The 17,450-nt window shown below is 57.5% G+C and overlaps 1 protein-coding gene across 1 annotated transcript; it reads right to left on the reverse strand.

Moving 5' to 3' along the window:
* Positions 1–326: 326 nt before the first annotated feature.
* LOC133361146 (complement C1q tumor necrosis factor-related protein 8-like) lies at positions 327–17,241 on the reverse strand. The gene is made up of 4 exons (XM_061580015.1): positions 16,975–17,241; positions 11,376–11,505; positions 6,448–6,767; positions 327–670 (listed from the first exon to the last, which is right to left on the reverse strand). Exons 1-4 carry the CDS (start codon positions 17,183–17,185, stop codon positions 564–566), a joined length of 768 nt encoding a protein of 255 aa, XP_061435999.1. The 5' UTR covers positions 17,186–17,241; the 3' UTR covers positions 327–563.
* Between the last annotated feature and the right edge of the window lie 209 nt (positions 17,242–17,450).

Genomic DNA, 17,450 nt, shown 5'->3' on the forward strand with positions numbered 1-17,450 from the left:
GTGTATGTCACGTGGTGTGTGTATGTCACGTGGTGTGTGTATGTCACGTGGTGTGTGTATGTCACGTGGTGTGTGTGTGTCACGTGGTGTGTGTGTCACGTGGTGTGTGTGTCACGTGGTGTGTGTGGTGGTCACGTGGTGTGTGTGTCACGTGGTGTGTTTGTGTCACGTGGTGTGTGTGTCACGTGGTGTGTGTGTGTCACGTGGTGTGTGTGTCACGTGGTGTGTGTGGTCACGTGGTGTGTGTGTGTGTGCGTGACGTGTGTGGCACGTGGTGTGTGTGTGTCACGTGGTGTGTGTGTGTCACGTGGTGTGTGTGTGTCACGTGGTGTGTGTGTCACGTGGTGTGTGTGTCACGTGGTGTGTGTGTGTCACGTGGTGTGTGTGTCACGTGGTGTGTTTGTGTCACGTGACGTGTGTGTCACGTGGTGTGTGTGTGTCACGTGGTGTGTGTGTGTCACGTGGTGTGTGTATGTCACGTGGTGTGTGTGTGTGTGCGTGACGTGTGTGTCACGTGGTGTGTTGTGTGTCACGTGGTGTGTGTGTGTCACGTGGTGTGGTGTCTATGACGGTAGCGGTTGCACCATGTGTCCGTTGAAGGTGATGTAGAGGTCCGAATCGTCGCCAAATATCGCGTTCGGTCGGTCGCCATCGTGAAGTCTCACCCGAGCTGTGGAACACGTGGGCACACACCGCACGTACACACACACCGCACGTACACACACACACCGCACGTACACACACACACCGCACGTACACACACACACCGCACGTACACACACACTCACCGCACGTACACACACTCACCGCACGTACACACACACCGCACGTACACACACACACCGAACGTACACACACACACCGCACGTACACACACCCCGCACGTACACACACACCGCACGTACACACACACACCGCGCACGTACACACACCACCGCGCACGTACACACACCCACCGCACGTACACACACCACCGCACGTACACCACACACCGCACGTACACAACACACCGCACGTACACACACACACCGCACGTACACACACTCACACGCACGTACACACACACCGCACGTACACACACACCGCACGTACACACAACACCGCACGTACACACACACCGCACGTACACACACACACCGCACGTACACACACACACCGCACGTACACACACACACCGCCGTACACACACACACCGCACGTACACACACACCCCGCACGTACACACACACACCGCACGTACACACACACACCGCGCACGTACACACACACCGCACGTACACACACACCGCACGTACACACACCACACCGCACGTACACACACACCCCGCACGTACACACACACACCGCACGTACACACACACCCCGCACGTACACACACACCCGCACGTACACACACACCGCACGTACACACACACACCGCACGTACACACACACCGCACGTACACACACACACCGCACGTACCACACACACCGCACGTACACACACACACACACCGCACACACACACCGCACGTACACACACACACCGCACGTACACACACCCCACGTACACACACACACCGCACGTACACACACACCGCACGTACACACACACCACACCCCGCACGTACATCACATACCACCGCACGTACCACACACACCCCGCACGTAAACACACACCCACCGCCACGTACACCCACACACACCCGCACGTACACACATCACCCCGCCGTACACACACCCACACCGCCAGTACACCAACACCGCACTTTCACACACACCCGCACGTACACACACACACCGCACGTACACACACACACCTCGCACGTACACACACACACCGCACGTACACACACACCGCACGTACACACACCACACCGCCCGTACACACACACCCACCGCAACGTACACACACCACCGTGCACCTGTGGGACACTAACGCACGTACACACACACCCCGCACGTACACCACACACACCCGCACGTACAGTCCACACACACACCCCGCACGTACACACACACACTCGCACGTACACCACCCACACCGCACGTTACCACACACACACGCCACCGCTACCACCCCCCACACCCGCACGTACACACACACACCGCACGTACACACACACCGCCACGTACACACACACACCGCCCGTACACACACACCCGCACGTACACACCCACACCGCACGTACACACACACCGCACGTACACACACACACCGCACGTACACACACACACCGCACGTACACACACACCCCGCACGTACACACACACACCGCACGTACACACACACCGCACGTACACACACACACCGCACGTACACACACACACCGCACGTACACACACACCGCACGTACACACACACACCGCACGGTACAACACACACCGCACGTACCACACACCCGCACTACACACACACCCCGACGTAACACACACACCGCACGTACACACACACACCGAACGTACACACACACACCGCACGTACACCACACACACCGCACGTACACACACACCCCGCACGTACACACACACACCGCACGTACACACACACACCGCACGTACACACACACCGCACGTACACACACACACCGCACGTACACACACACCGCACGTACACACACACCCCGCACGTACACACACAGCCGCACGTACACACACACACCAGCACGTACACACACACCGTCACGTACACACACACCCCGCACGTACCACACAGCCCGCACGTACACACACACCGCACGTACACACACACACCTGCACGTACACACACACCGCACGTACACACACACGCGCACGTACACACACACCCCGCACGTACACACACACACCGCACGTACACACACACACCGCACGTACACACCACACCGAAGTACACAACACACCCGCACGTACACACACACCGCACGTACACACACACCCCGCACGTACACACCCACACCGCACGTACACACACACCCGCACGTACACACACAACCGCACGTACACACACACCGCACGTACACACACACCGCACGTACACACACACACCGCACGTACAGTCCACACCGCACGTACACCACAACACACCGCACGTACCACACACACGCACGTACACACACACCGCACGTACACACACACCCGCACGTACACACACCCACCCGCACGTACACACACACCGCACGTTACACACACACACCGCACGTACACACACACCGCACGTACACACACACCACCGCACGTACACACACACACCCGCACGTACACACACACACCGCACGTACACACACACACGCACGTACACACACCGCACGTACACACACACACCCGCACGTACACACACAACCGCACGTACACACACACACCGGCACGTACACCACACACCCCGCACGTACACACACACACCGCACGTACACACACACACCGCACGTACACACACACACCGCACGTACACACACACACCGCACGTACACACACACACCCGCACGTACACACACACACCGCACGTACACACACACACCGCACGTACAACACACACCGCACGTACACACACACACCGCACGTACACACACACACCGCACGTACACACACACACCGCACGTACACACCACACCGCACGTACACACACACACCGCACGTACACACACCACCGCACGTACACACACACCCGCACGTACACACACACCCCGCACGTACCACACACACCGCACGTACACACACCACCCGCACGTACACACACACACCCGCACGTACACACACACACCGCACGTACACACAACACCCCGCACGTACACACACACACCGCACGTACACACACACACCCGCACGTACACACACACCCCCGCACGTACACACACACCCCGCACGTACACACACACCCCGCACGTACACACACACCGCGCACGTACACACACACCCCGCACGTACACACACACCCCGCACGTACACACACACCCGCACGTACACACACACCGCGCACGTACACACACACCGCACGTACACACACACACCGCACCGTACAACACACCCCGCACGTTACACACACACCCCGCACGTACACACACACCCCGCACGTACACACACACCCCGCACGTACACCACACCCCGCACGTACACACACACACCGCACGTACACACACACCCCGCACGTACACACACACCCCGCACGTACACACACACACCGCACGTACACACACACCGCACGTACACACACACCCCGCACGTACACACACACACCGCACGTACACACACACACCGCACGTACACACACACCCCGCACGTACCACACACACACCGCACGTACACACACACACCCGCACGTACACACAACGCACGTACACACACCCGCACGTACACACCACACCGCACGTACACACACACCGCACGTACACCACACACCGCACGTACACACACACCGCACGTACACACACACACCGCACGTACACACACACACCGCACGTACACACACCGCACGTACACACACACCGCACGTACACACACACACCGCACGTACACACCACCGCACGTACACACACACACCGCACGTACACACACCACCGCCACGTACACACACACACCGCACGTACACACACACACCGCACGTACACACACACACCGCACGTACACACACACCACCGCACGTACACACACACACCGCACGTACAACACACACACCGCACGTACACACACGACCACCGCACGTACACACACCACACCGGCACGTACACCACACCACCGCACGTACACACACCACACGCACGTACACACACACACCGCACGTACACACACACACCGCACGTACACACACACACCGCACGTACACACACACACCGCACGTACACACACACACCGCACGTACACACACACACCGCACGTACACACACACACCGCACGTACACACACACACCGCACGTACACACCACACACCGCACGTACACACACAACACCGCACGTACCACAATCCGCCGACACACCACACCGCACGTACACACACACACCGCACGTACACACCACACCGCACGTACACACACACCACCGCACGTACACACACCACCGCACGTACCACACACACGCACGTACACACCACGCAACGTACACAAACACACCGCACGTTACACACACACAACGCACGTAAACACACACACCGCACGTACATACACCCACCGCACGTACACCCACCCGCACGTACACACACACACCGCACGTACACACAGTGAGCAACACGTGCGCACACACACAGCGGGTACACACACACCAGTGCCACTCGACCCTCACCACTCACCACTCACCCACCACTCACCACCAACACCACTCACTCCTCACCCACCACTCACCCCACCACCACTCACCCACCACTTCATAACCCACTTCATTCACTCACCCACCACTCACGCACACTCACTCATCACCCACAACCACCCACCAATCATCCTTCACCCACCACACCCACCACTCATCACTCACCCACTCCACTCACCACCACCCACCACCACCCACCACTCACTCACTCACCCACTCACTCACCACTCACCCACCACTCACTCCTCACCCACCACTCACCCACTCACCCACCACTCACCACCCACCGACCACTCACTCACCCACCACCCACCACTCACCACTCACCCACCACCAACCACACTCACTCACCCACCCACCCACTCACCACTCACTCACCCACCCACCCACCACTCACCCACCCACTCACCCACTCACCCACCCACCACTCACCACCCACTCACCCACCACTCACCCTGTCTCCCACTTGCACGGGCAGTAGCAACTCTGGCTCTGCATGACGCTGCGCCTACCACCACCACTCACTCACTCACCCACTCACCCACCCACTCACCCACTCACCCACCACTCACCACCCACTCACCACCCACCACTCACCCGGTCTCCCACTTGCAAAGGCAGCAGCAGGCTCTGGCTCTGCATGACGCTGCGCCTACCACCACCACTCACCCACCCACCACTCATCACCCACCACCCACTCACCCACCCACCACTCACTCACCACTCACTCCTCACTCACCACTCACCACCCACCCACCACTCACCACCCACTCATCACCCACCACTCACCCGGTCTCCCACTTGCAAAGGCAGCAGCAGGCTCTGGCTCTGAATGACGCTGCGCCTACCACCACCACTCACCCACCACTCACCCACCACCCAACCACCACTCACCACTCACTCACCCACCCACCACTCACTCACCACCCACCACTCACTCACCACCCACCACTCACCCACCACTCACTCACCTACCACTCACTCACCACCCACCCACTCACCACTCACCCAACCACCACCCACCCACCCATCACTCACCCTGTCTCCCACTTGCACGGGCAGTAGCAAACTCTGGCTCTGCATGACGCTGCGCCTACCACCACCACTCACCCATCACTCACTCACCACCCACCACTCACCACTCACTCACCCACCCACCACTCACTCCTCACTCACCACTCACCCACCCACCACTCACCCTGTCTCCCACTTGCAGGGGCAGCAGCAGGCTCTGACTCTGCATGACGCTGCGCCCGCTGGGCTGGGCGTACAGAACGGCGGTGGGGTTCCCGTTCCGCATGACGTGCGCGTACGTCTCGCGCGCGTTCCACGTGTGCACCGTGAGGGTCACGTGGTAGACGCCGGCCTCTGCGCACGTGAACGAGCCCGCGGCGAGGTCGACGCTGCCCCCGGTCACGATGGACGCCGAGTCGAAGGGCAGTGGCGACGCGGCGGAGCCGTTTGCCGAGTGGAGCGGGGAGCGTCGTCCCAGCGAGAAGGCCGCGTAGCGGGGCCTGGGGGGCGTGGGTGGAGTGGGGGTAGGGGGTGAGTGGGTGAGTGGGAGGGGGGTGAGTGGGTGGGTGGACGGGTGGGTGAGTGGGAGGGTGGGAGGATGGGTGAGTGGGAGGATGGGAGGGTGAGTGGGTGGGTGGGAGGGTGAGTGGGTGGGTGGGAGGGTAAGTGGGTGGGTGAATGGGTGAGTGGGAGGGTGAGAGGGTGAGAGGGTGAGAGGGTGAGAGGGTGAGTGGGAGGGTGGGAGGGTGAGTGGGTGGGTGAGTGGAGGGTGGGTGGGTGAGTGGGAGGGTGGGTGGGTGAGTGGGAGGGTGGGAGGGTGAGTGGGTGGGTGAGTGGGAGGGTGAGTGGGAGGGTGGGTGGTGAGTGGGGGGGTTGGTTTGTGGGTGAGTGGGTGATTGGGTTAGTGGGTGGGTGGGAGGATGAGTGGGTGGGTGGGAGGCTGAGTGGGAGGGTGGGTGGGTGGGTGGGAGGATGAGTGGATGGGTGGGAGGCTGAGTGGGAGGGTGGGTGGAGGGTGAGTGGGTAGATGGGAGGGTGGGTGGGTGGGTGGACGGGTGAGTGAGTGAGTGGGAGGGTGAGTGGATGGGCGGCGGAGCCGTTTGCCGAGTGGAGCGGGGAGCGTCGTCCCAGCGAGAAGGCCGCGTAGCGGGGGGGTGGGGGGTGAGTGGGAGGGTGAGTGGACGGGTGGGTGGGTGGATGGATGGGGACAGGTGGGTGGGTGAGTGGACGGATGGGTGGGTGGGTGGGTGAAAGGGTGAATGGAGGGTGGGTGGACGGGTGAGTGGGTGGGAGGGTGAGTGGGAGGGTGAGTGGGAGGGGTGGGTGGGAGGGTGAGTGGGTGGGAGGGTGAGTGAGTGGGAGGGTGAGTGAGTGGGAGGGTGAGTGGGTGAATGGGAGGGTGGGTAGGTGGGTGGGTGGGTTGGTGACGGGTGAGTGGGTGGGAGGGTGAGTGGGTGGGAGGGTGAGTGGGAGGGTGAGTGGGAGGGTGAGTGGGAGGGGTGGGTGGGAGGGTGAGTGGGTGGGAGGGTGAGTGAGTGGGAGGGTGAGTGAGTGAGTGGGAGGGTGAGTGAGTGGGAGGGTGAGTGAGTGGGAGGGTGAGTGGGAGGGTAAGTGGGTGAATGGGTGGGTGGTGGGGTGGACGGGTGAGTGGGTGGGAGGGTGAGTGGGTGGGAGGGTGAGTGGGTGGATGGGTGGGTGGGTGGGTGATGGGTGGGTGGATGGGTGGGTGAGTGGGTGGATGGGTGGGTGAGTGGTGGATGGGTGGGTGAGTGGGTGGATGGTGGGGTGAGTGGACGGGTGGGTGGGTGAGTGGGTGGGTGGGTGAGTGGATGGGTGGATGAGTGGGTGAGTGGATGGGTGGATGAATGGACGGGTGGATGGGGAACGGGTGGATGGGTGGGAGGGTGGGTGGGTGGGTGAACGGGTGGGTGGGTGGGTGAACGGGTAGGTGGGTGAACGGGTGGGTGAACGGGTGGGTGGATGGCTGAGTGAAGGATCGAGTGGATGGGTGGGTGAGTCAGTGAGCAGGTGAGTGAGTGAACGAGTGAGTCAGTGAACGGGTGGCTGAGTGAAGGATCGAGTGGACGGGTGGGTGAGTCAGTGAGCAGGTGGGTGAGTGAACGAGTGAGTCAGTGAACGGGTGGCTGAGTGAAGGATCGAGTGGATGGGTGGGTGAGTCAGTGAGCAGGTGGGTGAGTGAAAGAGTGAGTCAGTGAGCAGGTGGGTGAGTGAAGGATCGAGTGGACGGGTGGGTGAGTCAGTGAGCAGGTGGGTGAGTGAACGAGTGAGTCAGTGAACAGGTGGCTGAGTGAAGGATCGAGTGGATGGGTGGGTGAGTCAGTGAGCAGGTGGGTGAGTGAACGAGTGAGTCAGTGAACGGGTGGCTGAGTGAAGGATCGAGTGGATGGGTGGGTGAGTCAGTGCGCAGGTGGGTGAGTGAAAGAGTGAGTCAGTGAGCAGGTGGGTGAGTGAAGGATCGAGTGGATGGGTGGGTGAGTCAGTGAGCAGGTGGGTGAGTGAACGAGTGAGTCAGTGAACAGGTGGCTGAGTGAAGGATCGAGTGGCTGGGTGGGTGAGTCAGTGAGCAGGTGGCTGAGTAAAGGATCGAGTGGCTGGGTGGGTGAGTCAGTGAGCAGGTGGCTGAGTAAAGGATCGAGTGGATGGGTGGGTGAGTCAGTGAGCAGGTGGCTGAGTGAAGGATCGAGTGGATGGGTGGGTGAGTGAAGGATCGAGTGGATGGGTGGGTGAGTCAGTGAACGGGTGGGTGAGTGAACGAGTGGGTGAGTGAACGAGTGGGTGAGTGAACGGGTGGGTGAGTGAACGAGTGAGTCAGTGAACGGGTGGCTGAGTGAAGGATCGAGTGGATGGGTGGGTGAGTCAGTGAACGGGTGGGTGAGTGAACGAATGAGTCGGTGAACGGGTGGGTGAGTGAACGAGTGAGTCAGTGAGCAGGTGGCTGAGTGAAGGATCGAGTGGATGGGTGGGTGAGTCAGTGAACGGGTGGCTGAGTGAAGGATTGAGTGGATGGGTGGGTGAGTCAGTGAACGGGTGGGTGAGTGAACGAGTGGGTGAGTGAACGAGTGGGTGAGTGAACGGGTGGGTGAGTGAACGGGTGGGTGAGTGAACGAGTGAGTCAGTGAACGGGTGGCTGAGTGAAGGATCGAGTGGATGGGTGGGTGAGTCAGTGAACGGGTGGGTGAGTGAACGAATGAGTCGGTGAACGGGTCGGTGAGTGAACGAGTGAGTCAGTGAGCAGGTGGCTGAGTGAAGGATCGAGTGGATGGGTGGGTGAGTGAACGAGTGAGTCAGTGAACGGGTGGCTGAGTGAAGGATCGAGTGGATGGGTGGGTGAGTCAGTGAACGGGTGGGTGAGTGAACGAGTGAGTCGGTGAACGGGTGGGTGAGTGAACGAGTGAGTCAGTGAGCAGGTGGCTGAGTGAAGGATCGAGTGGATGGGTGGGTGAGTCAGTGAACGGGTGGCTGAGTGAAGGATCGAGTGGACGGGTGGGTGAGTCAGTGAACGGGTGGGTGAGTGAACGAGTGGGTGAGTGAACGGGTGGGTGAGTGAACGAGTGAGTCAGTGAACGGGTGGCTGAGTGAAGGATCGAGTGGATGGGTGGTTGAGTCAGTGAACGGGTGGGTGAGTGAACGAGTGAGTCGGTGAACGGGTGGGTGAGTGAACGAGTGAGTCAGTGAGCAGGTGGCTGAGTGTAGGATCGAGTGGATGGGTGGGTGAGTCAGTGAACGGGTGGCTGAAGTGAAGGATCGAGTGGAATGGGTGGGGTGAGTCAGTGAAACGGGTGGGTGAGTGAACGAGTGAGTCAGTGAACGGGTGGCTGAGTGAAGGATCGAGTGGATGGGTGGTTGAGTCATGAACGGGTGGGTGAGTGAACGAATGAGTCGGTGAACGGGTGGGTGAGTGAACGAGTGAGTCAGTGAGCAGGTGGCTGAGTGTAGGATCGAGTGAACAGGTGGGTGAGTGAACGAGTGAGTCGGTGAACGGGTGGGTGAGTGAACGAGTGAGTCAGTGAGCAGGTGGCTGAGTGTAGGATCGAGTGAACGGGTGGGTGAGTGAACGAGTGAGTCGGTGAACGGGTGGGTGAGTGAACGAGTGAGTCAGTGAGCAGGTGGCTGAGTGTAGGATCGAGTGAACGGGTGGGTGAGTGAACGAGTGAGTCGGTGAACGGTGGGTGAGTGAACGAGTGAGTCAGTGAGCAGGTGGCTGAGTGTAGGATCGAGTGAACGGTGGGTGAGTGAACGAGTGAGTCGGTGAACGGGTGGGTGAGTGAACGAGTCAGTGAGCAGATGGCTGAGTGTAGGATCGAGTGAACGGGTGGGTGAGTGAACGAGTGAGTCGGTGAACGGGTGGGTGAGTGAACGAGTGAGTCAGTGAGCAGGTGGCTGAGTGTAGGATCGAGTGAACGGGTGGGTGAGTGAACGAGTAAGTCGGTGAACGGGTGGGTGAGTGACGAGTGAGTCAGTGAGCAGGTGGCTGAGTGTAGGGATCGAGTGAACGGGTGGGTGAGTGAACGAGTGAGTCGGTGAACGGGTGGGTGAGTGAACGAGTGAGTCAGTGAGCAGGTGGCTGAGTGTAGGATCGAGTGAACGGGTGGGTGAGTGAACGAGTGAGTCGGTGAACGGGTGGGTGAGTGAACGAGTCAGTGAGCAGATGGCTGAGTGTAGGAATCGATGTGAACGGGTTGGGTGAGTGAACGAGTGAGTCGGGTGAACGGGTGGGTGAGTGAACGAGGTGAGTCAGTGAGCAGGGGCTGAGTGTAGGATCGAGTGAACGGGTGGGTGAGTGAACGAGTGAGTCGGTGAACGGGTGGGTGAGTGAACGAGTGAGTCAGTGAGCAGGTGGCTGAGTGTAGGATCGAGTGGACGGGTGGGTGAGTGAACGAGTGAGTCGGTGAACGGGTGGGTGAGTGAACGAGTGAGTCAGTGAGCAGGTGGCTGAGTGTAGGATCGAGTGGACGGGTGGGTGAGTCAGTGGACGGGTGGGTGAGTGAACGAGTGAGTCGGTGAACGGGTGGGTGAGTGAACGAGTGAGTCAGTGAGCAGGTGGCTGAGTGTAGGATCGAGTGGACGGGTGGCCGGGGGTCTCTCACTTGCAGGGCATCCCGGGGGGCCCCGGCTCTCCGTGGTTCCCCTTGGTTCCGATGTGACCCCTGACCCCGGTCCGGCCGGGACGACCTCTGCGACCCCCAACTCCGTGCTTGCCCTTCTCGCCCACGTCGCCTGTGGCACGCAACGGGACAGACACACGGCACCGGTGCACTCGAGTAGTACGGTACAACCCCCAAGACTACTAGAAGTACGGCGAGCCCTCGCTTAACCTTCATGGTACAACGCGGTACCCAACCCCCAAACCAACTGCCCACCCACTCATCCAGCCACTCACTCATCCACCCACTCACTCATCCACCCACTCATCCAGCCACTGGTCCAGCCACTAATCCAGCCCCTCATCCACCCACTCGTCCAGCCACTCATCCAGCCACTCACTCATCCACCCACTCATCCACCCACTCATCCACCCACTCATCCACCCACTCATCCACCCACTCACTCATCCACCCACTCATCCAGCCACTGATCCAGCCACTAATCCAGCCCCTCATCCACCCACTCGTCCACCCACTCATCCAGCCACTCATCCACCCACTCACTCATCCACCCACTCATCCACCCACTCATCCAGCCACTGATCCAGCCACTAATCCAGCCCCTCATCCACCCACTCGTCCAGCCACTCATCCAGCCACTCACTCATCCACCCACTCATCCACCCACTCATCCAGCCACTCATCCACCCACTGATCCAGCCACTCATCCAACCCCTCATCCACCCACTCATCCAGCCACTCACTCATCCACCCACTCATCCACCCACTCATCCACCCACTCATCCACCCACTCATCCAGCCACTCATCCAGCCCCTCATCCACCCACTCATCTAGCCACTCATCCACCCACTCATCCACCCACTCATCCAGCCACTCACTCATCCAGCCACTCACTCATCCACCCAACCACTCACCCCTCCACCCATTTCATCCATCCACTCACTCAATTACCCAATCACTCGCCCGCCCGCCCGTTCTTCACGTTCTGCAGATGCAGATGCCACTGGTTCTTCATGTTCTGCAGATGTAGATGCCACTGGTTCTTGACGTTCTGCAGAAGTAGATAGATGCTCCTGGTTCTTCACGTTCTGTAGATGTAGATGTCACTGGTTTTTCACGTTCTGCAGATGTAGATGCCACTGGTTCTTCACGTTCTGCAGATGTAGATCCCACTGGTTCTTCACGTTCTGCAGATGTAGATGCCACTGGTTCTTCACGTTCTGCAGATGTAGATGCCACTGGTTCTTCACGTTCTGCAGATGTAGATGCCACTGGTTCTTCATGTTCTGCAGATGTAGATGCCACTGGTTCTTCACGTTCTACAGATGTAGATGCCACTGGTTCTTCACGTTCTGCAGATGTAGATGCCACTGGTTCTTCACGTTCTGCAGATGTAGATGCACTGGTTCTTCACGTTCTGCAGATGTAGATGCCACTGGTTCTTCACGTTTACAGATGTAGATGCCACTGGTTCTTCACGTTCTGTTTGATGTAGATGTCACTGGTTCTTCACGTTCTGCAGATGTAGATGCCACTGGTTCTTCACGTTCTGTAGATGTAGATACCACTGGTTCTTCACGTTTTGCAGATGTAGATGCCATGGTTCTTCACGTTCTGCAGATGTAGATGCCACTGGTTCTTCACGTTCTGCAGATGTAGATGCCACTGGTTCTTCACGTTCTGTAGATGCCACTGGTTCTTCACGTTCTGCAGATGTAGATGCCACTGGTTCTTCACGTTATGTAGATGCCACTGGTTCTTCACGTTCTGCAGATGTAGATGCCACTGGTTCTTCACGTTCTGCAGATGTAGATGCCACTGGTTCTTCACGTTCTGCAGATGTAGATGCCACTGGTTCTTCACGTTCTGCAGATGTAGATGCCACTGGTTCTTCACGTTCTGCAGATGTAGATGCCACATTCTTCACGTTCTGCAGATGTAGATGCCACTGGTTCTTCACGTTCTGCAGATGTAGATGCCACTGGTTCTTCACGTTCTGCAGATGTAGATGCCACTGGTTCTTCACGTTCTGCAGGTGTAGATGCCACTGGTTCTTCACGTTCTGCAGATGTAGATGCCAGGTTCTTCACGTCTGTAGATGTAGATGCCACTGGTTCTTCAGATGGAGATGCCACTGGTTCTTCACGTTCTGCAGAGGTAGATGCCACTGGTTCTTCACGTTCTGCAGATGTAGATGCCACTGGTTCTTCAGATGGAGATGCCACTGGTTCTTCACGTTCTGCAGATGTAGATGCCACTGGTTCTTCACGTTCTGCAGATGTAGATGCCACTGGTTCTTCACGTTCTGCAGATGTAGATGCCACTGGTTCTTCACGTTCTGCAGATGTAGATGCCACTGGTTCTTCACGTTCTGCAGATGTAGATGCCACTGGTTCTTCACGTTCTGCAGATGTAGATGCCACTGGTTCTTCACGTTCTGCATAGGTAGATGCCACTGGTTCTTCACGTTCTGCAGATGTAGATGCCACTGGTTCTTCACGTTCTGCAGATGTAGATGCCACTAGTTCTTCAGATGTAGATGCCACTGGTTCTTCACGGTCTGCAGATGTAGATGCCACTGGTTCTTCACGTTTACAAGATGATGCCACTGGTTCTTCAGATGGAGATACCACTGGTTCTTCATGTTCTGCAGAGGTAGATGCCACTGGTTCTTCACGTTCTGCAGATGCCACTGGTTCTTCAGATGGAGATACCACTGGTTCTTCACGTTCTGCAGATGTAGATGCCACTGGTTCTTCACGTTCTGCAGATGTAGATGCCACTGGTTCTTCACGTTCTGCAGATGTAGATGCCACTGGTTCTTCACGTTCTGCAGATGTAGATGCCACTGGTTCTTCACGTTCTGCAGATGTAGATGCCACTGGTTCTTCACGTTCTGCAGATGTAGATGCCACTGGTTCTTCACGTTCTGCAGATGTAGATGCCACTGGTTCTTCACGTTCTGCAGATGTAGATGCCACTGGTTCTTCACGTTCTGCAGATGTAGATGCCACTGGTTCTTCACGTTCTGCAGATGTAGATGCCACTGGTTCTTCACGTTCTGCAGATGTAGATGCCACTGGTTCTTCACGTTCTGCAGAGGTAGATGCCACTGGTTCTTCACGTTCTGCAGATGTAGATGCCACTGGTTCTTCAGATGTAGATGCCACTGGTTCTTCACGGTCTGCAGATGTAGATGCCACTGGTTCTTCACGTTTGTACAGATGCCACTGGTTCTTCAGATGGAGATACCACTGGTTCTTCATGTTCTGCAGAGGTAGATGCCACTGGTTCTTCACGTTCTGCAGATGCCACTGGTTCTTCAGATGGAGATACCACTGGTTCTTCACGTTCTGCAGATGTAGATGCCACTGGTTCTTCACGTTCTGCAGATGTAGATGCCACTGGTTCTTCACGTTCTGCAGATGTAGATGCCACTGGTTCTTCACGTTCTGCAGATGTAGATGCCACTGGTTCTTCACGTTCTGCAGATGTAGATGCCACTGGTTCTTCACGTTCTGCAGATGTAGATGCCACTGGTTCTTCACGTTCTGCAGATGTAGATGCCACTGGTTCTTCACGTTCTGCAGATGTAGATGCCACTGGTTCTTCACGTTCTGCAGATGTAGATGCCACTGGTTCTTCACGTTCTGCAGATGTAGATGCCACTGGTTCTGCAGATGTAGATGCCACTGGTTCTTCTTGTTCTGCAGATGTAGATGCCACTGGTTCTTCACGTTCTGCAGATGTAGATGCCACTGGTTCTGCAGATGTAGATGCCACTGGTCTTCACGTTCTGCAGATGTAGATGCCACTGGTTCTTCACGTTCTGCAGATGCCACTGGTTCTTCACGTTCTGCAGATGTAGATGCCACTGGTTCTTCACGTTCTGCAGATGTAGATGCCACTGGTTCTTCACGTTCTGCAGATGCCACTGGTTCTTCACGTTCTGCAGATGTAGATGCCACTGGTTCTTCACGTTCTGCAGATGCCACTGGTTCTTCACGTTCTGCAGATGTAGATGCCACTGGTTCTTCACGTTCTGCAGATGTAGATGCCACTGGTTCTTCACGTTCTGCAGATGTAGATGCCACTGGTTCTTCACGTTCTGCAGATGTAGATGCCACTGGTTCTTCACGTTCTGCAGATGTAGATGCCACTGGTTCTTCACGTTCTGCAGATGTAGATGCCACTGGTTCTTCACGTTCTGCAGATGTAGATGCCACTGGTTCTTCACGTTCTGCAGATGTAGATGCCACTGGTTCTTCACGTTCTGCAGGTGTAGATGCCACTGGTTCTTCACGTTCTGCAGATGTAGATCCCACTGGTTCTTCGCGTTCTGCAGATGTAGATGCCACTGGTTCTTCGCGTTCTGCAGATGTAGATCCCACTGGTTCTTCACGTTCTGCAGATGTAGATGCCACTAGTTCTTCACGTTCTGCAGGTGTAGATGACACTGGTTCTTCGCGTTCTGCAGATGTAGATCCCACTGGTTCTTCACGTTCTGCAGATGTAGATGCCACTGGTTCTTCACGTTCTGCAGGTGTAGATGCCACTGGTTCTTCACGTTCTGCAGATGTAGATGCCACTGGTTCTTCACGTTCTGCAGATGTAGGTACTACCACCGCCATCAATTGCGCGGGGCGTTTGAACTTATGACTCAAACCGGACGTACGTGGGGGGGACAGGTTTTGTTCGTATCTCTGAAAGTTCTTAAGTCGAATGTCCGTAAGTAGAGGCTGCCCCCTGCACACGCTACAAAAGACAAAGATCCCCCATATAGCCTTAACACACTGTAGGGGCAAGTGCTGTTAGCGAGCACCTATGAAGGCCGCAACGGCACACGAGGGGGTAGGTGGCCAGCACCACGCCCGACCGCCTTTGTCTCCCCAGCGACGATGTTTACTGCACACCACACCAGGTACTCATTTGAGGCTGAGTCGACCTAGGGGAGGCCCGGGACCGGTTCAGATAATCGTCACTGGTGGTGTTGGCCGTGAGCAGGAATCGAACTCGGGTTGCCGGGTTCATAGCGCAGCGTAGCGCTAACCGCTGCACCACCGCTCCCCATGGTGGTCAATGCAAATGTAATAAGAGCCTATGTCGGACTCACGTGGTGATCGGCTTTGCCGGTCCCGCTTTACAGCCAATGGGGGGAGAGCCTGGGAGCAAGGCCTCGGCGTGATCACGGGATGTCAGCTCGGGTGATTGGTTCTGCTGGTCTTGGCCTCAGCCAATGGGAAGACAAGTCAGGGGCGTGGTCCCGGGAGTTGATGGGGGGGGATCTGGAACATTCGGCGCAGGTTATTGAGGATTGGCTTGAGTGTACCACGTGACCCAGGCGTTAAATAAGGAGAGAGAGGAGAGACACGGGGTCAGACAAGGAACGAAGAGAGAGGACACGCGCGAGTGGGGCTCCGGGTGCCACGCGGCGCTGTGTCTCTGGTGGCTGTCTGCCCGCTTCCCGTTGCCTGCCAGCAACGGGGAGTGTTTGTGAACTGCAAGAAGTGAAATAAAAGGACCGATTCCACAAGCCGGCTCCAGCGTGTTATTACACACACGCATTCACAGTAGCCTTACCCCGCAGGATGGCCAGATTGAGTTGAATGGGTGGCGGCGTCCCGGAGCCACAGCAGCGAACGCAATGCCCCGTGGACACCACCGACGCTTTCTCGGGCCCCCCACCCTCGCCTGGGCCGTCTCCCCCGACGCCGAGGCTCAGGGAGGGCAGCAGCAGCAGGAGAAGCAGCGGCGGCAGCGTGGAAGGGGTAGGCTTTTGGTGGGTGGCCATTTTGTTAGGCCTAGGGTTGTGAGGCAGAGGGCCTTGTGGTTAGAAATGCATTGGTAACTCTGAACTGTAGCACAGAGGTCGCAAACGGGTTTTGATTCCTTACCCGTACCCGGCCGCACCAGGTCGCAAACGGGTACCCGTACCCGGCCAGGTACAGGTACCTGATTGCGACCTCTGGGATGAAGCCATGTTGCAGGCGCGGGTGGGTTGATTCTAGAAACTTGAATTGTGAGAAGAGACAAGACGTTGGGAAATTAGTGACAAA

Source organism: Lethenteron reissneri, chromosome 71 (assembly GCF_015708825.2).
Source record: "Lethenteron reissneri isolate LAM-NWPU_2019-01 chromosome 71, ASM1570882v1, whole genome shotgun sequence".
Taxonomy (NCBI): domain Eukaryota; kingdom Metazoa; phylum Chordata; class Hyperoartia; order Petromyzontiformes; family Petromyzontidae; genus Lethenteron; species Lethenteron reissneri.